The sequence below is a fragment of the Centruroides sculpturatus genome, unplaced genomic scaffold (genome assembly GCF_000671375.1).
Source record: "Centruroides sculpturatus isolate CEXI.00-Female unplaced genomic scaffold, Cexi_2.0 scaffold628, whole genome shotgun sequence".
In the NCBI taxonomy this organism is placed as follows: Eukaryota; Metazoa; Arthropoda; class Arachnida; order Scorpiones; family Buthidae; genus Centruroides; species Centruroides sculpturatus.
Genome location: NW_019385010.1, coordinates 440,732 through 468,157, shown reverse-complemented (window position 1 = coordinate 468,157; position 27,426 = coordinate 440,732). Strand labels below are relative to the sequence as shown.

Here is a 27,426-nt window from a genome sequence, read left to right as displayed (position 1 = left end):
TCATTGCACACTGGTTGCAGAACTCTGCTATAAGGTATGATTAGGAACATAATCACAAATGCTATTACAATTTGTTGATACTACCACTTACTTATTTAATGTTGTTATAATAATTAATATGATGTGTGTCCAGAAAGTAAGTACCATTTGCATATATCTTCCATGCATTTTGGCAATGTCAAGATGTGCATGAATAGTTACTTCTACTCAAGAACAAAGTAACTGAGCCATATTTGTTTTTCTTCTTCACATTTAGGATCAAAGTGCCAGTTATAATGTTCATAATAATTGAGCAGTTTGCCAGTTGTGAAATATGATTAGTAATTAAGTTTTTGAATGCAAACAATGTTTGACCACAAAATTTACAAACTAAATGTGATAAGTGAAAGTATGGCAAAAAGTGGGTTTGAATGTTTAACAAAGAAGGGACAGTGTTTATGACAAGGAGTGTAGTGACTGCCCATCCCTAGTTAATAAAGACTTGCTACACAATGTCAAAGATAGGATTCATTCCAATAGACAGTTTACAATTTCTGATTTCTCTACAGTTTCCTGACATTTCAAGATCTTTGCTGCATGAAACTGTGACTAAATACTTGCACATCAAAATGTGTTTGAGAGGGTGCCAAAAATGATAATGGAAGTTTACAAAACAAAATACATGGAATCAGCCTTAGAACTTTTGCAGTGGTATTAAGGGTAAGGAAATGGATTTTTGAAAAGAACTGTCATTGGTGACGAAACATAAATTTGCCACATGACACCAGAAAGCAACAACAATCATTGCAACATCCTGAAAGAGTTAGTCACAGGTGATGGAATTCTATGAACAGGTTATCTTTAATTTAGTGACAAGATATGAAAAGTGCCTCAATTTGCAAGGCAATTATGTTGAAAAGTGGATTAAGATATGTATTATCTAATGGTGATTAAATAATTTTTGTTTCAAATGCCTACTTTTAAATAGCTAAACAGTACTTTTTTCTGGATGCAGCTTGTATAACAAAGTACAGTTCAAATGTAAATAATTTAATTGTACTTTTTACATCTGTAAATATTTTTGGAGCATTTTATTTTGTTTTTATTGGAATAAAACTGTCACAAAATTAAAATGAATGCATTGAATCCTTTAATTTTTATTGCAGTTATTAGTACAGTCATTAGTACATATTATATTCAAATTTGAAATTAATGGTGGTTCATTGTATTTCTGTGACTTTTAGGTGGTTTCATGGACCATTGTCTGGAAAGGAAGCTGAAAGATTAGTTATTGACAAGGGCAAAAATGGTAGCTTTTTAGTTCGGGAGAGCCAGAGTAAACCAGGCGATTATGTCTTGTCTGTTCGGACTGACGATAAAGTCACTCATGTCATGATACGCTGTCAGGTATAAGTTTGTTATATTGTTTTTATAGCATTTAATTTTCACATTTTATAATTTATTTTGGTCATTTTATAGAAACAAACAACAGATAGATGAAAATTACTTGCTTTACCTCTTCTATTCACGTTTGCTTAGTTAATTTATTTGTCTGTGGCTTTCTTAATATTTACTCTGTTTGTTACTGATAAATAAAGAAACTGGAACTCATGATTAACCTTGTTGTTTTGAAATTTAGGACGGTAAATATGATGTTGGTGGGGGTGAAAAATTCGATAATCTTACTGATCTTGTTGAGCATTACAAGAAAAATCCCATGGTTGAGACATCTGGAACTGTCGTGCATTTAAAACAACCGTTCAATGCCACACGCATAACTGCTTCAACGATAGAATCTCGTGTGAAAGAATTATCCAAGGATAATTGTGTTACTAATGGAAAGGCAGGCTTTTGGGAAGAATTTGAGGTTTGTATTTTGTGTATAATAAAAATTACAATTAAAAAAATTTTTTAAATATGTCAATTGTTTTCAGTATCTTCAACAACAAGAATGTAAGCACCTTTATAGCAGGAAGGAAGGACAGAAATCTGAGAACAGAGCAAAGAATCGTTACAAGAACATTTTGCCATGTAAGTTTATACCCATGATATATTAATGATTTTTTAAATTGTAGATTTAACATGCAATTTTTTGTGACATCGAAAAACCTTCAGTTGATCATACTCGTGTAATTCTAACTGGAGTTGACCAAAATGTGCCCGGATCTGACTATGTAAATGCCAATATAATTAGGGTATGATTTGTTAATTTTTATTAATGTCTTTTATGTTTTAAGATTAAAAATTAAAGTTGTTTTAATTATAAATTCTAGCCAGAAGAAACCGGACCGGGTGATGCACCTAAAACTTATTACATTGCAACGCAGGGATGCCTAATGAATACCGTAGGTGATTTCTGGTGGATGATATGGCAAGAGAATACTAGAGTGATTGTCATGACTACTAAAGAAGTGGAAAGAGGAAAGGTTTCTAAATTTATTTATTATTTTGAGTTTAAATCTGACATGAATTCTCATAATTTATTGTTAGGTGACACTTCATTAACAATTTATGTAGCCATATTATTTGTAGTATGCCTTGAAAAATTATTGCTGTATTATGATGATCACAACAATAATTAGATGCATGTAGCATAAAGATATCTACTTCACATTAGATGACATTTGTTTTATTTATTAAAATTTAACATTAGGATAGAAAACTATTATGACATTTAGTTTGTTCAGTATGTGCCTCATTCTCAAAACTATAATAGTATAGGGTAATCATAAAGTTTCTGTGCTGGGAAATATGTTCTGGCTCTTCCAATTAGAGCTTATGACAAGTGAACTTGATGAAAATTCAGTAGTTACTTCTAACGCAGTACCACTTCAAAATTCAAACTTAACAATTTACAGTTTTCTTTAGGACTTCATGAAAGTGAAATTTTTTCACCTTTATCTTACAATGGCTGAAGAATAAAATCAACTATTGGGGCTATTTTAATGACTTGCAACCAGTGGCACTCGAAGACTGTGAAAAAGGCGGACACAAGCTATTAAAAAGAACATTATGCAAGAAGCTTCAAACTATAATTCAATGTCAGATCAGCACTCCTACAAGGTGGTGGTGTTGGTTGCAATCAGAGATATCTTGGCCTTCAAAACAAGGAATGTAATTTTGGTCAACATATGATGAAGTTGCATGGAATAAATTTAGTTCATTATTTTCTTTTACATTTGCAGATTAAGTTATTAGTCATGAATTTTCTGTTTGTTGATAATGAAATTTGGGGCCTTCTTGGGGATTAGGTAAAAGGAAACTCAGACAAAAAAGGGAGGCATTTGCTCCAAGTGTCCCAAGTGTCAAAATGTCCATGCTGATGGTTGCAAGCACCTCTGCTTGCAACCATCAGCATGGAAGATGTTCTCTCAAATGTGGGGCAAAAAGTTTGTGCAAAAAATGAAGGGTAATGTGCAGGTGACGTGTAAGTAGGTTACATAGGAACTCTGACACCTTATTATATTAAATTGGGATTTTAACATTTTAATTTGGAATGTTTATGCCAAAATTACCTGTAGTAATTTTACAGAATGAAATGTTTAAACAAAGATATTCAAATAGTTTTTTGGATATGACTTAACAATTAATAATTAATAGAAGAAATTAAAGATTCAGTTCATATAAAAATAAAATTAGCAGTAAATAATTGTTTTATAGATTTTAATTAATTATTAGAACCAAAATTTTATATCTACTACTTGTGTTAACCAATCAGTCAAAAACATTGTAAGCTTTGTACTGAACTGAAACTATTTACTGTAATATATTATTCCAGCAAAATTATTAAATAAAGTTGCTGGAATAAGTACAAAAGGTGTCATTGTGTGCGTACATGTAACATTGAGACATCTGGAAATTGATTATTCGATTTTTATCTATTGTAAATTTTAAATTTTATATGACCTTTAAACATTATAAGACCTTTACAATGCTTTGATAATATTGTTTCTTCATCATCCTAATTATTATTTTTTCTGTTCTGTATTTTTGATGCCATTCAAATTAATTGAAAAGAATGAAAATAAGGAAAAGGTACTTTTGAGTTTGTTTCACATATTTACAGCACAGAGCATCCAAATGCTGTAATTATTAAAGTTAAAACAGTGGCTTCTTACATTGCCTCTTCTTGAAGAATGCCGGTTACAGGCAGTGAAGTTGGGTAATTTATCTATTCTGGTGTTAAAATTTCTGTATAGTTTATCTTCTTGAAGGTTTATTTGCTATGGCAACATGATATGTAGGCAATTTTTCAAGAGAGATGCCTCCTGTGAGGATATTTTAAGGGAAACTAATCCTATCTAGGTGTTATAAATGTGAAATAAACCTAGGAAACTCCACATGGTTGGTCTGTTGGTTAGGCATGAACTCACAACTACCAGCATTCAGTAGTTTTATCAACTGGTGGGCACATTGTCTTGAAGGGTGTTAGCAACTATGAGGCAAAACTTCCTATACACAACAATGGTGTCATTGTACAATTATAAAGATTTTATTTAAGTGATTAAACTTTTGAATTTATTGTATTTACATCAACATTATATTTTATAGGAATATGTATGCAACACTGTAATTAAGAATTTTAATTTCTCTTCTAATATGTTATAACAAAACTTTTCCTTAAAGCTTCCTATTACAAATGAGCCCAACAGTGGCCAAGTGGATAAAATCACAGAACACTGGTAGTTAGTTGCACACCTGACCAATGGACTGACCATGTGGAGTCTTTCTGTTTTCTTCACATGTCTAACACTTAAATAGGATCCAGTTTTCCATAGAAACAGCAGATATTTGAGCTATTTGGTCTACAGTAAAAGACTTAATAAAAGATACAGAAAGATTTCACTTTCAATATACTTATTTCTGATTAATTTTACTTGGAGGTTTAAATTATTTTTGCAAAAAGTAAAGAATAATTGCAGTTGTTGGTACCAAGCTACAGTTGCCATATTGTTTACAGATTTTGTGACATTTGTTCATATTATAAGCATAATTATGTGGCATGATATAAATTCGCTCGCATTTTAAAAATGTTCAGCAACTTTCTTTTTATTAACCAAAGATATGAAAAGATATTATGGAATCCCATAATATTTGAAACTTGAATTTAGGTGCATTAGCAGTCCATAGTTTGAAACAAACAAAAATCAGTAATTTTACGAAATTAGTAACAACTAATGATCGAGAATCTTAGCGAAGTACCGAAGGAAGGTTATTTCTATCAAATTGCAAAATCTGCACAGGCAAAGCCGTGGGTAACAGCTAGTTAAAAATAAAATTATAAAAACTTACTTGGTGAAACAAAATGTGTGGTGGATATACATAGAGTAGTTGTATGAATGATCAATTAAGCATCTCGATAGAGAGATTTCTATATAATCACTTAACAAACAGACATTTAACATAAGTAATGGTCATTGCTGTTTACTAAGAACTCGCACTACTCATTCAAAGAGTGAATTTTTAATTTTCTGTAATATTTATTAAATTAATGACATAATGTTTTTAAAATTTAAAAATCACCAGTGAGTGACCATATGGCTCTAGTAGTTGACCAACTGAGAGCTAGTGAATGACCGCAAGTGAGTAGTAATGAATAATCAGAGTTTTAAGATATTATATGCAATTTTATACCATTGTATATTATATGTGTGTTGGTAATTTTATGTAATTCAGTCATGTAATTTCAGATTAAGAAATTGGAATAAAAATTTTAGTTTTTAGAAAAGGTGTTTAATTCAAAAAAATATATATACGATGTTACAGAAATTATCAGTTTGATAATCCATACAAAAATGTGTTTCGTAGATAAGCAATATTGCAATAATAATTTTCTAAATTTATCTGATTGTAATATGATGCAATGGCTTCCTTGAAATCTGATAACAAATTAAGTGGAATCTCATTTAATATCATTTGCAGTGCACCTTTATATAGTTCTCCATACTTAATTGATAAATCAGGTTCATTTTCGGAAAGCATTTCCTTACACCTAGTGGAAATACAATTTGATTAATCCACCCTATTTGGATCAAAAGGAAACAAACCACATGTTTCAAACCCATATTGAATTGTTTCCAATGTCAAGACTTTCTTGTAAGCTTCAAAGAATAAAGTTGCAAACTAGTTTTGTAAACTGATTTTGATGATTGTTGTTTGTGTTTTCTCACATTTCTCCTCTGACATTTAAACGGTCAAAAAATTGCAAGATCACAGGGCTTGGATAATATCAGTTGCATTTGGCAACAAACAAAAAAAGGAGAATTCTTTTCTCAACACAAAAATTATACAATTTTTCATTTATAGAGGATTTATGTCCATCAAGAAGCAATAATACAGGAAACTGAATATTCTTATCCAGAAGGAAGGGGTAAAAGTCATTTGCAACATATTCATAAAATGTGGCTCTTACTTTTTCTTCCTACAGCAAAGCCATCTGGAACTGAACGTGCAATATGCTTTGGAATTCTCTTGTATGGGAACACTATTATAGGATCTACTGACTGGCCACTTGCAGAAAAATTACACAATACTGTGATACAGTTTTTCTTGTCCTGATGCAAGTGTTATAAAAGTTCTTATATGCTTTAGGTTTGCCAGTTTTTGGAGAAAACAACATTCCTGTTTCATCTGCATTGAAGATACAAAAAGGATTTTGCAAAAATTGCAGAATATCACTTGCATTTTCTTCTCTCAAATAATTACTTAATTCTTAAAACCAATTCCTTATCATCTGTTTTGAAATTGCTACTGGTGCTTTAGATATCACTTCTGTATTCTTTGCTGCTACATTAGGGTGCCTTTTTAGAAAAAGCTTTAGCCATTTTTTTCCTGGGTGATCATCGTTAAATGGGTTCTTTCGTTTCATAACTTTCTGAACTGCATCTTTTACTTCATTAGGATGCATAAAGCCTTTGAGAAATCGTTTTAGTATTATTGTAGGCGAGCAGCATTTATCAACCACTGGTCTTATGCTTTTTTCCAGTTTGTGTCTTGGCAAATCCAAACAGTCTAGGAACTTATGTGGAGGTGACTACTATTTTCTTCATTCTGAGTTCTTTTGCAAAGGTTGTGTTAGAAAAACGTTTGACTCTTGTCTGTAACCTCTCCAGAGCAGTGGGTGGGCATTCTCTCATCGTGTTTCTTTTACGTATTTTAATAACAGGTCATCATATGTAGATCTTTTCGTGACTACCACGTCCTTCGATTTGTCGGCTCTTGTAAGTACTATATTATTCACGTTCATCCATTTTTTACTTTGTCTTATATTTTTCCATACTGGGTTGATGTCGGTTCTAGCACATTCGTCCTTAACTTTAAATGCCGTTTTCCATCCGAATATTTCTTTCTTAAGTCACCGCACTAGCGACGTACATTATAGCAGACCCAACACAAGTTAAAGTGGAACGGGAACGAGCAAAAGTAATACAAAAGAGTCGAGACAAGAGACACCTCAAATATGCAGAGGCACGGCAAATATGCAAGACCAATCAACAAGATAAGAGATCAACTTTAGAGAATGAAGTAAAATTTCAGCGGCATGGAGAACGGGCGTTAATATAAATAGGCCTATATTTAAGCAAAAGGGAGGGTTTAAAGAAATAGGCGCAATTATGGCCTTTTTACGTTTGCACTTTATTTACGTATTTATTTATTTATTCGTTCATTGTATTATGTTTGTATATACTTTATTTGTACGTTTGTACACGTTATTAGCCCGTATATATCGTAATTTTATATTTACGAGATTGCGCACTAGAAAGTTGAAATTTAAATACGTTCCAAAACAAATTTCGTTGAATACAAATCGGAAGGATTCGATTTTTGTTCTCGAAGGTCATTAAAAATGACCGAAAGCGTTCGAATAGATAATGAAACGACTGCATATTAAAAGGGTTTTTTGGAGGTTTAGTTCTTTTAACCAAGTGCAGTTAGAGAAGAGAGTAATTCTAAGAATGTTAGTTAAATGGGAATCGCTCAACCTATTTCTTTCAGCAGTTCCGATGTTTTTCACGCAGAAAAAGAATGTTCACCACAGTATCCACACACATAACAGTTTCTAGATAAAACGATTTTCTAGCACCAATTACGACATTACGACATCAAAGTGTATTCGGTGAAACGAGAATAATTGTTACGACATACTTTACCAAAATAAATGAAAATGTACCTAAAAAATTTAGGGTGCTGTGGGCCGCGGGTTGGACATCCGCGTGTCTAGATCCACTGCGGAAAACAGCGCCGATAGAGGCACTCGTTTTGTGCTATTTTTCGATCATAATTACAAATGACGAATGCTTTATTCATAATTACTATTAGTTAAAATGGAAACAAGTTAAATTTTTATATAGACACCTTACTTATAAACAGCGGCGGGGCAAGACCTAAATTTGATGTGGGCAAGGTACATTTCGCGAGGCCCCCTGGTGGCTCAAGAAGACTGATTTTATAAAATAAAAAGCAGTTGAAACTGTCAAATTTTTATTCCTAAAAATGCAAACTATATTCTTTAACTAACATTAAAAAAAATTAAAGAAACAGAAATTTCCTGCTTTTAGCCTTACTGAACACCTTAATAATTGTATCGTAATTCAGCTTATATGCTATACTATATATGCTTCAATAGATAAAAGTGCGAAAGGTAAAAGTCTTTCCTGACCCATTGTATTTCTTAAATAATTTTTTATTAGTTTTAATTTTGAAAACCTCCTTTCAGCGTAGGCAGTACTTACCGGTATTGTTAACAAAATTTGAACGGCAATGTAAATATTTGGGTAAATATCTTTCAAGTTATTTTCTGTTATGTATTAGAGCAGCTGTTTCACATCTTTAATGAAGTTGGTAAATTTGGGATCATTGTTTGTAATTCTTCATATAATTCGTAAGGTTGTAAGTCACTGCTCTCACTCACTCGCAGGACTGAGTGTAAATCTTGACAGTTTTTTAATATTTGCTCTTTTGGAATATTTTTTAACTTGCTTAGATCATAGAGAAAACCAAAATTTTCAAAATGTTAATTTAAAGACATAAATCCCGAATCCATATTGCTTATTATAGAATCAATCATGGTGTTAAAAAAAAATCTGTTTCATACCGGCTTTTGGGAGACTGTATAGGTTGATCGCTGCCTTCATCATCGAACATCCTTTTCTTTTTGGCTACCCTTTCGTTTTTAAAGTCTTTTGGCAGTTCATAACTGCTATTCTCAATAAGTTGACGAGCGTCAGACAAGCATTTTTCGAATCCAGTTTGTCGATATTCTTTGATCCAGTCACAAAATGTACGCAAATGTTCAAGAGCATTGCTTAAATGAACTTGTAAAGATTGCCATAATTTGTTTATGATATTAACACGCGATAATATCTCATACCCTACATGTAATGATATGATAAATTCTAAACTGAGCATTTCGTTTAAAACCGAATCATAATCACTGAGTGTGTCTGATTGTTCCGTTTGATTTTTTAAGCTTTCGATGCATTCAACATCAAATTGCAGTAATACGGCCTTCAATCCCTCGATTCTGCTTTCTCACCTTGTCTCTGATAAAGGCTTCAAAGTAAGCTTTAATTTGCCTTTGATTAATTCCCAGCGTTTGCTGGAACTTGAAAATAGCAAATAAATTTTCTGAATAAAACCAAAAAATGTTTTTGCTTCCACAGAAGAATTAGCTGCGTCTACCAACAGTAGATTCTAGCTATGACAACCGCAAAGTGTAAAAAATGCCTGCGATTAATATTTAATATTCGAGTTTTAACTCCACTATTTACGGGATACTTTACTGCCATACTTTGATTGACTTTCTAGCTGTTGAGAATCGTGAAAGTAACGTAAACAAACATAATTGGAAATCCCCAGCTCTGGCTGGCAAGGATTCCCCGCGATAGCAACCCAACGCCAGCAAATGTTGCTAGACAAATAAAAACAAATTTGGTCAATATATTTATCGTTTTATGACGAGTAAAATTTTTTCGTTGAGTTTACGGCTTTTATGTAATGCATAAACCTTCGAAGCGCGAGGCCCCTCGGACAGCGAGGCCGTAGGCGGTGGCCCACATCGCCCACGCCTTACGCCGCCTCTGTGTTGCAGAACACTAGCCTTTACCTAGAACCTTCAGGAACTGAGGTTAGCTCTTCTACAGGAGTGATAGCTGATTCCAGAAGATTTAATTAACACACTCATCTTAAGTAACATGAACAGACATTGCAAGTTTATCCATTGAAAAGCTAGTTACACCACTATATAAAACTATGAACATTTATTGATTTATNTTACGGGATACTTTACTGCGATACTTTGATCGGCTTTCTAGCCGTTGAGAATCGTGAAAGTAACGTAAACAAACACAATGGGAAATCCCCAGCTCTGGCTGGCAAGGATTCCCCGCGATAGCAACCCAACGCCAGCAAATGTTGCTAGACAAATAAAAACAAATTTGGTATGTCAATATATTTATCGTTTTATGACGAGTAAAATTTTTTCGTTGAGTTTACGGCTTTTATGTAATGCATAAACCTTCGAAGCGCGAGGCCCCTCGGACAGCGAGGCCGTAGGCGGTGGCCCACGTCGCCCACGCCTTACGCCGCCTCTGCTTATAAATGAATATGGTATTTTTTATGGAAAAAATCAACGATTAGAACGGAGTGCTGTAACTGGTAAGATTATAAGGTGGAATAATCAATAAAATAAAATATAAGGCGACTTAAAATATTTAATGCTCGATATTTTCTCACTTTAAAAATGCTTCTGGAAATACTTTCTGGCTAAGAACTTCAACAATTCCAAAGTTATGTCAAAGTGTAAACAAGAAATCATAATACAGCGACACTTTAATTAACGGACACTCCCGAATACTTAGCGGGCATTTTTACAATTCCCAGATCCTTCAAATAGGACCTCCTAAATAATGGACGCCGTCGTCCGTAACCAACCTTACGAAAACATAAAGTCCCGCTTTCAATATTCTGAAATAAATTACGTACGAAATAGTTTAAAACTAAAAGAATCGGTTCAAATACTCTTTCGGAGGACGAATTTCGACCGTAGGCGTGGAATAAAAACGCTGAAAATAGGAATGCGGAGAAGGTCGGTTGTAAAAAGTCGAACAGTACTTTTTATCCGCTAGAGAAGACTACTCTGGTTAAGTTGGCAATCATCGCTTATCGTCATACACATTGTTATTAATCTTCTGTCTTCTTCTTGGAATTAAGCTTACGGTACCGAGAAACCACAAACTTTTTCCGAGTTATTCATTCATTCGACGAGAACCGTAGTACAGTAGTAACGAGAAAGTAACTCAAAACGGTTACGGCAACAGCGTTTATTGTGGCGCGAAGGTCGTGTTACGAAGGCGTTTTGCCAGCCACGTTAAAGTGTGAGATAATATTCGATATTCTGGCATTTACTACGTCGTTTATGATCTTAACAGTTTTGTGGGGCTTAGGTGTAATTTTGTTAAATAAATCATTTAGTAAAAAAAGAAAAATGTTCGAAAAATTACACCTACTCGATAACTACAAAGAAGACAAATCTCTATATCGAGTCTTATAAATGAGGATATAAATGCAAGAATATCGAACGTATTTCCCACCCCTGGAAGTGGCTAGCAAATCGCCTACGTAACTCGATATTCGAATTCTGCCTCACCGTCTGTAACAAGTTTTATTTTTCTTTGTCGTTTTCTGGCGAATTAATTTTTAATCAACGTTATTTACATTTTATCGTAATTTTTGTGCGCCATTTAAAGTTTGCTATTTAGAACTCAATTTAAATGAGATTTTTACAGCCAAAAAGATAAATACAGTAATATACTGTATACACCCGGTATTTTAATTATATATGCTACGTGTACTGTCTCTGATAGAAAAATATATACTGATATTCCCGACATCGATATTAAAAATCCGTTTTTGTGTGACAGGGACAGCCTGCCCTTAAATACTTTAATATTTTCCACAGTACTGTTGTCGTCCTTTATGCGCTTGCTTGCCTTAAAAGTTCCAAAATAAAATTAGAAAAAAATGTCCATAAATAAATAATTATATTGCAGTTGTGGGGAGAAGGTAACATTTGCAATGTTTATTAGTCACTTTTTAGCACATTTACCCAACAAATTACAAAAATGAAGTAATTTATATTCTTTAAAGAGATAATCAGCTGAATTTCCCCCATTCTTACATCATCATTAATCTATTTTCAGTTCTACCAAAGAACACTTTTGCTCTGTTTTTCACAACTGCGCATTTATTGATTTATCAAATTCAATTGTTGATTGAAATGTTGTATGACTTGTGTGACTTTACTCTGATTACATTTTTACTTTAGAGGAAAAATGTAATTATTTTCTGTACAAAATGATGTTTCCTCTTATTCTGTTTAACAGGAAAACATTAATTATCCAGTTCATCTGCATGCTTGCAGTTTTAACATGTTGGAGTTTTTATTATAGTTTAAATCATGATTTAAAAAAGTATAATTAATATAAGTAAAAATGGTTTATTGGAATAAAAAACAAGTGTAGGTTCTCTATTAACTTTTAGATCACTTGAATTCATCTTTAAGGAATGAAATTCTCAAAAATTACATAAAATGCAATTTGTTTGTGAATTTTATTTCTTATGAGCTTGGGAGTGCAAAATTATTAAGGAACTGATGTTTATTATTATTCTTTCAAATTCCTTCAAAATTTTATTAAACTATATAAATGAATTTTTACTTGATCATTTTGCTTGATCTGATTAGAGGGTACATCTAGGCTCTGTCAACCAGGGCAAACTAAGATCTCAGTCATCCTCTCTTGTTCAGAGGTTTGAGATGCCAATGATATATAATGAATCAGTCTGTGCCACTGCTAGAATACTTTTAACTTGCATAATAATTTATCTTTTTCAATTTATAAATACAATAGGAAATGCCACTGGACAATTGATTTCCTCCCCAATTCAAAAAAAAAAAGAAAAAAGACTCTTAAAAACAATAATAAGATGAAAAATATACATTTAACAAACAAATGCACAGAAAATATAGTAAGGTAAAACAGAATTACAAATAAAATAATGAATTAGAAGACATCAAGAGAAAATTACATGTTAGAGTAGGTGTTTACATATGTATTTAAAATGTAATGAATCAAAATGTAAAAATTGTTCAGCATTACAAATGCTTTGAGAAAGATGATAAAAATAACACCTGATAATTTCCAAATAATTTTCTAAATAATTACACACACTTTCCTTTTGGCACTCTCCTTACTTGGCACCTGGAGCACATGCCTCACCTGCCTCCTACTTGCACCCCCAATCTGATATATAATAAAATGTATAAAAAATTGTGAAATTTATTTCTAATGAGCAATTATTTATTGTGACGTCGTCACTATGTTGGGCTGCAATTTTTAATCATATCTTTAATTTATTTAATTTAAAATTTATACTGTCCATCTCACATTAGTAGTGTGTTGCCCCTGTACATTATACTTTTCCTTTAACTATAGAACTGTGCCAGTCATCTATCTTTAGATAGATGACTGCCAGTCATCTATCTAAAGATAGATGACTGGCACAACTCTATTGTTAAAGGATAGATGTATATACTCAATACTAGTATTCTCAATAAATGATACCTTTCGGGGGAAAATTTTCGAATTGAAATAACACGACTTCCAGTTTGCATTGGAAGTTCATATATAGTTAATCAGGGCTTCCTGTCCCTAAAGTTTCCATATCTGATCTCATATTTCATCTATCTAACTCCATTTGCAAGATTAACGAAAGACAGGCAGACAGTCACTGGAAATTTATAGTTGGTCTACAGTTTTTCAAATTGCAGCCCAATAATGGCTCTCATGTAAATCAACTGAATTGAAAACTTTTTGCGAGATGATATTCTTTTCCATTTAAATTTGGAATTTTTTTTCCAGAATAAATGCTTTAAATATTGGCCAGATAAGGGAGAAACTAAAGAGGCTGGAAAAATAAAGATTAAAAGTTTAGCCGAATCGGCTACTGTCGATTACACTTTGCGAGAATTTCAGGTTACTAAAGAAGGATGGGTAAGTTTAAATTTTTAATTCATAATTAAATATCACAATGTGCATTAAGATAATAAGATAATATGTAATTTTATTTTATTATTATTTAAATTTACTTAATTATCTATGAAGAAATTGAATCTGTAAAGGCAGGTAACTTTTTTTGGAGGCTTATTGTGCTTATTCATATACTGTAATACATGGGCGATCTGCTGAGGGGAAATGCCTCTCAGTGGTCTTTTTATGGAAAACTGGCCCCTATTTAGGTGTTACTAACGTGCAAAAAACCTGGAAAACTCCATGTGGCCAGCTTGTTGGCAAGGTACGATGACCAACTGCTGGTGTTCGGTGGTTTTATTCAATTGGTAGGTCTTTTTGGAGGAAGATGACTCATTAAATAAGGAAATTTTACTGTTAACAACTACTAAATAAAATAGCTTTGAAAACTTTTTTTATAATAAATAAATGATTTGGCTATCATTAGAATCAATTTACTGGAGTTACTGAATTAAAACATGTAACTTTAAAAGAATAAAAGTATAATCACATAAACATATATCAGAAAACTGGATTAATACTTGGCAAAATTTAAGATAAATTTTATTAATAAAATTATATACTGCTGGCCATCCAAAATGCAACACCAAGAAGGACCAGAGATATCACAGCCAAATTTATTTGGGAGATAACACGTTGTACAAAGATCAAATGGTTGAAAATACAGTCTCTTGTGACTTGAGGAAGATGATGGAATCAATATGGAGTGTTGTCGCCATTGCTGGCTATAACCGCTGCTACACGCCTCGGCATTGACTCAAAGAGACTTTGGATATGATGTTGGGGTATAGCATTCCATGCTGTTTCCATAGATTACCAAAGTTGATATGGTGTAGCAGCGGGGAGTGTATCCCGGGCCAGTCGTTCTGCAATCATTGACCAGACGTTTTCTATAGGCAAGAGATCGGGAGAACAAGGAGGCCAAGGCAGCAATGCAATCTGATGGGTGAAGAAGTCTTGAGCAATGCGTGCCACATGTGATCGTGCATTATCCTGTTGGAATGTGACCGTTGGCAAGCTCTGAAGGTATGGGAGAACAACAGGCTCCAACACCTCAGAGATATAGCACTGGCTGGTCAGTATACCAGCAACGCGTACTAGGGGGGGAGTGGAATCCAATACCACCCCAAACCATAATACCGGATCTAGGAGCAGTATGACGATGCATAAGGCAACAGTTCAGCAGTCTCTCACCACAGTGTCTCCAGACACTAATCCGACCATCGTGGTATTGCAGACAGAAGTGGGATTCGTCAGTAAAAAACAATGTTGTTCCATTCGGTTGTCCATGTCTGTCGTTCATCGCACCTTTGCCGGTGCAAATGCCTGTGGTTTTGACTCAATGGTAAATGTGGCAATGGACACCTTGCAGACATTCCACTCTGCTGCAAACGATGTCAAATGGTACGCACGGACACCGATTGTTGCGCAACAAACCGAATTTGTTGTGATATGGTTCATGATGTGACACAGCGATCCATCACTGCCATGCGCACGATGTGCCTGTCATCACGTGCAGTGGTGCAACGAGGTGGGTGCAATCAGTCCTGTCGGTTCGTTGTTTCCTCCTGCATCCAGCGGTTACAGATCCGCATCGCAGTTGCTTGGTTACGTCCCACACGATCACCGATTTCTTTGAAGGCAATCCCTATAGGCAACTATTCTTCTTCGGTCAAACTCAGAAACGTGGTCGAAAGATGCTCGTTTTCCTTTGCGTGGCATACTGAAGCTGCTTATGCCAAAAAAGCTCACAAAAGAACAATTCCAGTACTTCAAAATGGCCTTATATTCTCTCTTTATATAGCGCTTGCAGGTGGTGTAACAGCAACCCTTGATGCGCGTTTGTGCTGAAATGTTAATCATTTGTATATCACATTGCCACAAATGCATGGTGCAAATTTTACTTGATTTGGATGCTTCCTTCAGGGTATTGCATTTTGGATGGCCAGCAGTGTAAAATTTTCCTGAAAGATGGGTGGTTAGGTTGTCGTTTTGTTTTTACGTTAATAAGTGTAATAATGTAAAATTTCTTGGAAAGTTTAAAAGATTATTAAGTAGAACAATAAATGAAGCAAAAATAAGATGGATTTGAACAAAGAATTATTTTTTATCTTGAATTTATCTTACATTTGTTATTGTATTAAGATCAGTTATCAATAGTAAACATAAATAATCTAGAATATAAACATTAGAATTTATATTAAGATTAATACCAGTATTATAATTAGTTATGTATTTTTCTTAGTTTTTCTCTTTACTTATAGTGGAAGATGTTTGAGTTGTATCTTGCAAAGAAAACACGTACTAGTTTCAAAAAGTGTATTAGTGGAGAATTATTTCCTTCGTTAAAGCATTATATTTGAAGTTATTTGGTTTATGGAGTAACTAGTTGTATTTGATGAAACAATATCCACATATTTCTAGAGAAGGTTTATGTATTTTCCCATACTGTAGCGCCACCGTCACACCCCCATTAAGATAGTGCAAAAACTACAGAACTGCATAACTAGTATTGAGAATATAATTGATTTTGAAATTACTAATAGAAATTCGTTTCTAATGCCCGCTTTGTTAGTAATTGTAAGGGTTTTTATATATTAAATTATAAAGAGTGTTTTCAATCGTTTTTACACAAGTTTCAATTTTTTTCTAACGTAAAGAAAAGTGTACTACTTGCATTGCGGGGAAATATCTTTTAAAACTGATAAAAATTTAAAGTAAAATTTTAAAAATCTGAATTCTATTTTTTATTTTTTTTGTTTCTTGCAAATAATTGGCAAAATTGGCTCCTGTAATTTTACTAATATTTCACTGTTATTATCTATCAGGAAATATTTATATTACCATTTATATTCTATGATATTCCATGACTATTTTGTCTACTTTATGAATTACTAAATTAGTTAAAATATTCACAGAATATCATAGAATAAAGTCTAATGCAAAATTTATGGATTTTTGCCTAGTTTCTTCTACAAACTTGTATTTGCTAATATATTTTCATCAATTATTATTATAAAATCGTAGAATATTGATAGGACAGAATGCTACTTTTGGAGTATCCAGCTAATTTTTTGAATATCTTATTAAAAGTAAAGTCTATGATTACCAAGAAATGCTTAATTATAATAGTTTTGACTCTTATAATTATTTTTGAAGTTGTAAAGCGGGTGAAATTTTAATTCATTAATAAATTGTCACAAAACATTATGTCCTTAAAACAAATGTAGAGCCATTACAAACCTATATGCAAGTAATCATTCTGTATGGACTTTTGTGTTGTATGATGGCAAAGTTATTTATCTGTGAGGACCCAACGGATCCGAAAGGAGGTATTCCCCGGCTTTAAAAAACGTCACGTTTCACAACGCAAAAGGGTGAAATTAAAGATCTCAGTTAAACAATGGAAGATTTTTTTTTTTTGTAAAAGATTTAAAACAATAGCAAGATTAAAGTCGAGGAAAACGCGGCCGGAGAGGAGTCGTGTTCAGTCGCGAAGTTGACCTCTCCCGCGCCCTNTATTATTATAAAATCGTGGAATATTGATAGGAGAGAATGCTACCTTTGGAGTATCCAGCTAATTTTTTGAATATCTTATTAAAAGTAGTCTATGATTACCAAGAAATGCTTAATTATAATAGTTTTGACTCTTATAATTATTTTTGAAGTTGTAAAGTGGGTGAAATTTTAAATCATTAATAAATTGTCACAAAACATTATGTCCTTAAGACAAATGTAGAGCCATTACAAACCTATATGCAAGTAATCATTCTGTATGGACTTTTGTGTTGTATGATAGCAAAGTTATTTATCTGTGAGGACCCAACGGATTTGAAAGGAGGTATTCACTGGCTTTAAAAAACATCACGTTTCACAACGCAAAAGGGTGAAATTAAAGATCTCAGTTAAACAATGGAAGTTTTTTGTAAAAGATTTAAAACAATAGCAAGATTAAAGTCGAGGAAAACGCGGCCGGAGAGGAGCCGTGTTCAGTCGCGAAGTTGACCTCTCCCGCGCCCTTCATCGGGTCTCGAATTGTCACCAGGTGACGACGAGAGACCGATGGAGAGGCGACTGCGGTTGAAAAATCTATAAAACCGCGTTTTCAAGGACATTAAGAGTTCTTGGTCTCGAGTTCATAGCGCTCCTTTCACGGATTTTTGTGCTTCCGTCCCAAAATCAACGAAAACAGAGTCGACGGTTCGGAATTGACTTCGACTGTTGACCCGGAAGTTCGCCCAGGTGTTTCCCGACGACAACCATCCTTTCAAAGTATGCAGTGTGCCCCCGGGCCGACGCTCTCCGCATCATTTCACCGGCAGCTCAGCGTTCGTTTGGACAATTGAACTCTTTTTATTGTATGAACTGGTTCGCCCTTGGATAGGCCTTACGCCGATTGTTAAGAGTAGCTTTGTACTGCGACTTTCTCCGGCGTTATCGAGACAGCCATGACGAAGACTCAACAAAAAGTTTCTTAATTTCCTCGTTTTTCTTCAGAATTCCCATCAATGTTGTTCTTGTTTTGCAAATTCGGCTTGCAAAGTTTTATTACATTCAAATTCAGACACAAGTTCGTATTTTTCCTTCAGCGTAAGCGTTGTTAGCTTTCAGATATTTATTTCTAACAGACGTGCTACAAATAACGCGCGAATGAAAGNATGAGAACAATCATTTTAGTTATCAGTGTAGTTAAGATAAAAGTACTAAAAAGAAGATACTGTAAAAGCCAAAAAAAGTTTGAAGTTTCATTTTTTAGAATTTAGTAGATTAGTTTTCTTTTTAATCTGCGTTTTACTTTATCAATTTATTAATACAGTAGAGCGTCGTTTATCCGAATCAATTGGGGACTGGGGTTGTTTGGATAACTTATTTTTTAGATAACCAATTATGTATGAAAAAATATATTAACCTAGCCCACGTTGAAATTTTTCTCTGTTGTGTGTCGCTTCGCGTTGAATTTTTGTCGATGTTAAGCCTAACAAAAATTTTTATAATAATCGTGACTATTGTATCGTTAAAAATTATTTCTATATTTTGTACAAACAAAATAAATATATTGAAAAATATAAAAACCAAATATATATATATATATATACTTTAGAAGTTGATCTAGTATCAAAAACGTTCAATTCGGCACCCCACACAGTCCTTGGAAAAACACCACACAAAAGTGCCAGTGCTGCCAGCTAAAACACACACACCAACAAAAAAATATTGGAGTAGCCCAAGATATAGCCAAAGATTGCGACGCCACAGCACTAGCGAAAATTTAAATTTGCCGACTGGAATTCTTTCGGATAAACGACGCTCTACTGTATTAATAAATAAGTCGACTCCCCTCCTGAAAAAAATGAGTTCACACCACACAGCTTANTTTCTCCGTCGCGTGTCGCCTCGCGATGAATTTTCGTCAATGTTAAGCATAATGTAAACTTTTTAAAATAATAATCGTGGCTATTGTATCGTTAAAAATTATTTCTTTATTTTGTACAAACAAAATAAATATATTGAAAAATACAAAAACAAAAAAGAAATATATATATATATATACTTTAGAAGTTGATCTAGTATCAAAAACGTTCGATTCGGCACCATACACAGTCCTCGGAAAAACACCACACAAAAGTGCCAGTGCTGCCAGCTAAAACACACACCAACAAAAAAAATATTGGAGTAGCCCAATATATAGCCAAAGATTGCGACGCCACAGCACTAGCGAAAATTTAAGTTTGCCGACTGGAATTCTTTCGGATAAACGACGCCCCTACTGTATTAATAAATAAGTCGACTCCCCTCCTGAAAAACATGAGTTTACATCGCACGGTAAGCTGTGTGGTGTGAACTCATTTTTTTTTCAGGAGGGGAGTCGACTTATCAGACGTCTAAACGAGTGTGGGACAAAAAAAGCACGTCGATTTATCCAGNTTGATAAGTCGACTCCCCTCCTGAAAAAAATGAGTTCACACCACACAGCTTACCGTGCGATGTGAACTCATTTTTTTCAGGAGGGGAGTCGACTTATCAGACGTCTAAACGAGTGTTGGACAAAAAAAGCACGTCGATTTATCCAGTGGTGACGAGTTAAACGATGTCGAGTAAACCAGATTTTTTAACATTAATGCCTATATAAGTCGGTTGGGATCACAGAAAACTGACTACTTAAATTAACCGACGGTGTCTAGTTATACCTATGACGACTTATGCGGACTCGACTGTATTTAAAGTACTGCATGTATATACATACATACAGTATTATACATACATACATACATATACATACTGTATATAAAATATCGTTTCAATAGAGAATATTGCTCTTACGTATTTCTGATAGGTGATATATGGCTTCTATCGTAACAAACTTTGGCTATCCCTGCACTATAATTCCAATTTTTCTCGGTTTATTATAATTTATATTTAGTCACTTTGGAATTTAAATGTACAAATCAGAATTCTGACTTACNTTGTTTAGACGTCTGATAAGTCGACTCCCCTCCTGAAAAAAATGAGTTCACATCGCACGGTAAGCTGTGTGGTGTGAACTCATTTTTTTCAGGAGGGGAGTCGACTTATCAGACGTCTAAACGAGTGTGGGACAAAAAAAGCACGTCGATTTATCCAGTGGTGACGAGTTAAACGATGTCGAGTAAACCAGATTTTTTAACATTAATGCCTATGTAAGTCGGCTGGGACCACAGAAAACTGACTACTTAAATTAACCCACTGTGTCTAGTTATACCTATGACGACTTATGCGGACTCGACTGTATTTAAAATACTGCATGTATATACATACATACAGTATTTTACATACATACATATACATATATAAAATATCGTTTCAAATAGAGAATATTAATTACTCTTATGTATTTCTGATAGGTGATATATAGCTTCTATCTTAACATAGTTTGGCTATCCCTGCGCTATAATTCCAATTTTTCTCGGTTTATTATAATTTATATTTAGCCACTTTGGAATTTAAATGTGCAAATCAGAATTCTGACTTACAAATTTATAAATTAAAATTGATCACGACATTCCATAATATGTTTAACATTGGTTTTTAATACTGTTTTTATTCTACGATTGCATATATTTTGTATCAGATAGTTGTTTACTATTTATATTAATATATATATTTTAACTTTAACTAAAAATAACTTTTGTAAAATAGTCTTCCCCGAGAACTATCTATCACTATCATTTCACCGCTTGGCCCGATCACGGAGTTCCGTCCGACCCAGGTTGCGTTCTGAATTTCTTGCACGACGTTAACCATCGCCAAGAATCTATTCCCAATGCCGGTCCAATAGTTGTTCATTGCAGGTAATGTAGAAAATTAAAAAAGTTCCTTATTCGTTTATTTTTCGCGTAATTCATTTTTTGTTTATTAATTATTTTTATCAGTGCCGGCATAGGAAGGACGGGAACTTTCATTGTCATCGACATGATAGTGGACCAGATAAAAAAACAAGGTGAAATATTACTTTATTGAACCGATGTCAATGTGAATTCGTATATTACACAAATAGAAATTTGACTTATAGGCATAGACTGCGAAATCGATATTCAGAGGACGATACAGATGGTGAGAGCGCAGAGATCCGGAATGGTTCAAACGGAAGCGCAGTATAAATTTGTCTATCTTGCTGTCGAACATTATATGGAAACATTACAAAAACGAATGCAAGCGGAACAGGTAGACATTTTTTGAGTATTTTTTTTTTTCTTATTCAAATAGGATGTATTTACTGAGAAAATTTATTGGAGATATCAAAATTAAAGTTCGACTATAGTGACAATGGACATTTATGTACGTAAATTCATTCAATTTTAATGTTACATTTAAATTACACATACACAGCTATAATTTTAATGTAACATTAAAATTGAGTGTGATATATGAGATAGTTGAAAATTAGCAATACAAACTGAAAATATGATTTTGAATTTAAAAATATATGTTTGAAATAATAATACAGTATCTGCCATTTAATACAATCTTGTGTAATTTAAATTTGCTATAATGTAGTTGAGATGGTTAATTTTCAGTGAGCATACATTGTTACAAATTTTCTTCTTTTAACATAAATGTCAATGAGGTTTTTTTTTGCAATTAGCTGTACAGAAAAAAGTATGATGATAAAAATTTTATTTTGTGTTTCCTGATGAAGAAAAAGACAAAATTTCTTTTCACCAATTAAATGAATTGTANATGCAAGCGGAACAGGTAGACATTTTTTGAGTATTTTTTTTTTTCTTATTCAAATAGTATGTATGTACTGAGAAAATTTATTGGAGATATCAAAATTAAAGTTCGACTATAGTGACAATGGACATTTATGTACGTAAATTCATTCAATTTTAATGTTACATTTAAATTACACATACACAGCTATAATTTTAATGTAACATTAAAATTGGGTGTGATATATGAGATAGTTGAAAATTAGCAATACAAACTGAAAATATGATTTTGAATTTAAAAATATATGTTTGAAATAATAATACAGTATCTGCTATTTAATACAATCTTGTGTAATTTAAATTTGCTATAATGTGGTTGAGATGGTTAATTTTCAGTGAGCATACTTGTTACAAATTTTCTTCTTTTAACATAAATGTCAATGAGGTTTTTTTTTTTTGCAATTAGCTGTACAGAAAAAAGTATGATGATAAAAATTTTATTCCATGTTTCCTGATGAAGAAAAAGACAAAATTTCTTTTCACCAATTAAATGAATTGTAATGAAAAAAAGGAAAATACAATCAGTAAAAAATGAATAAAAATAAAACCATAAATGCTTAAAATTAATTATCATCTTCATTAAGTAATTTTAACTTTTCAAGAATTAAGAATTTTTTTTTAAAGTTAAAACTTATTGCTATACATTGTAGAAGATATTAACTGCGTGGCAATAGAAGCAGACCCGAAAGGTGCAACTACGGATGTCTAACGGAATTATTAAAATTCCACAATGAAGCTATTTGCCAACTCCGAGATATAAAGTGCAATGTTTTTGTTTAAAAAGAAGGATAATAAACCACAGAGTTGATTATTAAAGTTTGAGAAGCAGCTCTTCTATTCTGAACAAAGTGTGTGAATATTTTAAACAACACGACAATGATTTTTTATAAGTTGAAACTGTAAAAACAAGTTATTACAATTTAATGCAAATTTATAGATGAAGTGGACGAAGATGGTAGTGGCAAAGTGCTTTGGATTGTTTTATTGTTAAAAAGTAATTTATATGCTTGCCTGGAATCATTAAATATTTTTAGTGAAAGATTTGTAAAGCTATTAATAATACAGCTTTGTGTAACAAATAGAAATTAACAGAGTACTTAAAAGTTAATGAGTACATCATATAAAGATAGTTTATTTCTCTGCTTGGCAAGGAAATTTGCTTAAAGCACTTCTCTGCATTAAATGGTAGATTTAACGCATGGATTATCATTTCTTTACTTGGATTTTACATATAACTTAAAAATATTGAAATTTATAGATTTATCTAATTGACAGTTGTTAGTGTAGGAAACACTACATTGGATATCAAGAAACATAAAACCATCTAGAAACAATACAAAATCATTGAATGAATTTCTCAATGGGCATTTCTATTGTTTAAAATATGAAACTATTAATTTTCTATAAGATTAATATTATTTTTATAGTATGACTATTAATTTTTCATATGTAGCAAAATTTCAGGGCTTATTTCATATGTTTCTAGTGATTACAATACAAGGAATGTGAAGTGACATTTTCTTCTTTACTTTTGAGAATTTAATAATCCATGTTGTTGTTTTTCAACTACTGCGTATAATTATAGAATTTAGAAAATGTTGTGAAATGGCAAGAAACAATCTTTCACAAAAGTTGGAAGCATAATATTTTTACAATGTCTTGGATAATATATAACAAATAAGTGTACATTGTAATTTATATAATTTATAACAATGTTGAGATGTAAAGATTAGATTAAACTTGAGTGAATGAGTGAAGTAGCATTGAAAGATAACCATCAATATTCAGATTACTCCCAGCTAAGTGTAATAAACTTAGTTGCTGTATTAAAGGTAAATAGGCTTAGATAATTAATTATTAATTCTTCCCCGTAGCATAATATAAAGAGAATTACATATGTAGAGTTTGAGTGGTAGAGATGGAGTAAGGAGATCGTTGAAATTATTTATTAGGAAAAGTGCTAATTAAGATTTGAGAAGATTTAGCTAATAGTAGGATAGACTGGAAAGATACGAATAACAAAAATTGATTTCACTTGAACGAGGTAAGTGACATTGGTAATGACTGTGAACATAAAATTTATAAGTGATAGAAATATCGGGTGTTTGACTTGAAAGTACCAAATTTTAATTTGCCATAAAAAATGAATGGTTTACAATTTGTAAAAGCAACAAGTGGCATCTGGTGGGAAAACTTGTCAAGTTTTGTAAAGATTTTTTTTGTACTGCAGGACGGTGCAGAAGTCGAATCGTGAGTATTATTGTCTAATTGTGGCTTTGCCACAGGAGAAAATGCAGGTTGTGGTCTGGTATGCCCAATAGCGTGGTTATCAAGATCTCCTGATCTGGATTTCTTTCTGTGAAATTACACGAAAGATACGGTTTATGCAACTTTTGTCAGAGACCTTCGGGAGTGCATCATTCCAGCCATTGGCACTGTAAGAGAGGATACGCTGCAGCATACATAGCAGGAAATTGCCTAGTGCCTTGATGTTGTCACTGTGACTGTTGGAGTGTGCGTACAGATGTGGTAATATTTTCAATGAAATTTGGTGAGTTTTTTCTCACATAAAATCTTTGATGAACTTATATCTTTAACCATTAATTTTTTATAGCCAAATTAAAGTGGGTGCTTTTGAGCAGAACACCCTGTATTTTCAAGGCATTAGTGTACACATTGAAATAAATTGTAATGAATTAATCACAAAAAAAATTTAAAAATATATTTTTTTAATGTAATGCGAGTGATATTTTTATAATCAAAATAAATGTAAAATTTTTAACACGCTTGCATGATATAATTAGTTTCATATTCAAATCCAAAAATAATTTCACATGTTTTTTTTTATTAAAAAATGATCAGATATAAATATATAATGATAATTTAGATTTCTAATGAAAATTTTGAATGCAATTAAAAATAATTTAATAGATAAAAATATAATAATGAATATTACTTTATACTAATTTATGTATTTCTGCATTTAGCTATACGTGCTAAGTGATATAATTTGGGATAAATAAAATACTAACAACAATTTATCCAATTTTTTACAGTTAAAAAAATTAATTAAATATAAATAGTAGACATTCAATATTCTTTCATTCTTCAATCATAAATATCATATTAAAGCATCTGCATTATAAAATTATGTTAGAGTTTGTGATAAGGGCTGCGGTGAATGACTACAGACAATGGGACTAATCTCCTTAGATCCCTCTATCCCTTTTGATGTAATGAGTGTTGCATTAGGAGATATTACATCCACTTTTTTCTGTTATATATTTTTTCCTTTATGCATTTAAAATTACGTAAATGGAATTTTTAGACTATAATTAAAATTTTATTACACAGATTTTAATCTCAGCCCCACATCTGCATTTGCAGCTTTCCTTCCCTCTTGTTGGCCCTGAATGTGATTATAAAAATTCATCAAATGATAAATTCTATAATTGTGTAAATCAGTTTGTTTACTTGTTTTTTGATTAAGTAATGAAATTCAAACTTTGAGTTAAAAGTTATTTCAGAACTTATAGATAAAAACTCAAATATTGTGTGTTAAATATTGTGTGTAAAAAGTGTGTGTTAAGTTCACCTTCAATTTTGCAATTATTAAGTCAAGCAATCAACTCAAAGTTTTTCATTATTTGAAAAATGTACTCAGAAAAGCATAAAAATAAATTTTACAAGTCACGATCATAAGTAAAATAACTTTAATTATGGTGTTTGATGAATAGTTTTATTTGTGAATAAGAAATTTCTTAAGGAAGAATGGGTAATAACACTTCGTTAATGAATATGATAATAATTATGAAATTCCATTTTCATATTCTAGAAAAGTATACAGCTAGGAAGAGAATACACAAATATAAAATACACGAATGAAGATGCCGGAGGAGATTTGACCAAAACACTTTCCTGTTCTACCGTTTCGTTAACTCCGAGCCCGAGTAGCCCGACGCTTCTGCCTCGTGACTCGGATATCAAGAAGCCCCTCGTACCGCCTAGACCTAATATCGAATCGTTAATTCCAAGGTATGTTTTTATAATTTAGAGTATTTTTGAGATTTATATTTATTCTTATATTTTAAAAAATGTTTAAATTTAATATTCTAATAGTATGAAAACATTTCCAAGACCACCCGGAGAATCTCTTCGACAAATTTACGAAAATATTCCCTTAAAAGAAAAGACGCCCATTTACGGTTATTTTAATATCGGTCCCCCTCCGTCGGTGGCACCTCCGCCGCCGCCGCCGAGAAAATCGTGACAATAAATTGGTTAAGAAGTTTAGGAAAAAGTTTGGAATGTAATTAATATTTTTTAGATGATGTTAATACTAATTAAATTACTTAAATGATGATTTTAAATACTTTTTTATTAGCAAATAGCTTAAAAGAGGACATTGAAGATTTTTTAATAGAAGATGTAACAACTGTATGAATGTTTGTTAGAGAAAATGCCAACATTTTATAATTTAAATGTGCCAATTTTAATCTTTTTTGGTGTTTTGTCAAACCCAAGGCACACCTGTTGACTGAATTGAAAAATGTCTATCATCCAGTTGATTGCTATTTAAATATATAAAATGGTTATTGTTTATTTTATTGAATGATTTGCCATTTCCTATGTATACGTACAGGAAATGCGGCACAATTTTTAAATTTTAAAGAGCCATATTTATATATAGTACGATAATTTTTACTTTGAAGATTGTGCCAAATCGCTTGCGGAAGTCGTCGGAGTTCGGAACCGCTCTTCACCATCCGAACGGTCTTTTTATATTTGTTATATATTCTGCGAGCGATGTAAGTTTATGGACCACTTTTTTTGTATATGACAGATTATCTAGTATATTATTAATTTTTGTGATTTATGAAATAATCAAATAAAGAGGATTGTTATAATTGTTGATATTGCTCAGTCACGTGTGCAAGATCCTATGAGCCAATGTTAACAATCCATGAAGATTTAAAATAAAAATGAACTTAATAAGTGAAAAATGACAATAAAAAATTGATTTCTTTATTATCCAGAGTTATCTTCCTCTTTCTTTGACAAGAAATAGATTTTGTAATTAATGTTTTTAACATATATAATGACGCAAAAAT

General features: G+C 32.4%; 1 protein-coding gene across 2 annotated transcripts; it reads left to right on the top strand.

The window, feature by feature from the left end:
- Positions 1 to 1,176: 1,176 nt before the first annotated feature.
- LOC111633350 (tyrosine-protein phosphatase non-receptor type 11-like) lies at positions 1,177 to 27,352 on the top strand. Of its 2 annotated transcripts, none has more exons than XM_023377903.1 (12): positions 1,177 to 1,386; positions 1,619 to 1,846; positions 1,914 to 2,010; positions 2,095 to 2,174; positions 2,253 to 2,405; positions 13,899 to 14,030; positions 21,243 to 21,394; positions 21,476 to 21,543; positions 21,616 to 21,767; positions 26,151 to 26,350; positions 26,435 to 26,624; positions 26,700 to 27,352. In XM_023377903.1, exons 1-11 carry the CDS (start codon positions 1,192 to 1,194, stop codon positions 26,583 to 26,585), a joined length of 1,608 nt encoding a protein of 535 aa, XP_023233671.1. In that variant the 5' UTR covers positions 1,177 to 1,191; the 3' UTR covers positions 26,586 to 26,624; positions 26,700 to 27,352. The 2 variants fall into 2 exon arrangements, with proteins under 2 accessions (XP_023233671.1, XP_023233672.1); XM_023377904.1 differs by having other exon boundaries at positions 1,253 to 1,386; positions 1,459 to 1,846.
- Positions 27,353 to 27,426: the final 74 nt, after the last annotated feature.

What these genes read in the sequence shown, in the direction of transcription:
- LOC111633350 (XM_023377903.1), top strand. Translation starts at nt 1,192, where the DNA reads ATGGTGGTTCATTGTATTTCTGTGACTTTTAGGTGGTTTCATGGACCA. An exon ending in GGACCAGATAAAAAAACAAG is followed by an intron (nt 21,544 to 21,615) that starts GTGAAATATTAC and finishes TTTGACTTATAG; the next exon opens with GCATAGACTGCGAAATCGAT. An exon ending in AACGAATGCAAGCGGAACAG is followed by an intron (nt 21,768 to 26,150) that starts GTAGACATTTTT and finishes TTCATATTCTAG; the next exon opens with AAAAGTATACAGCTAGGAAG.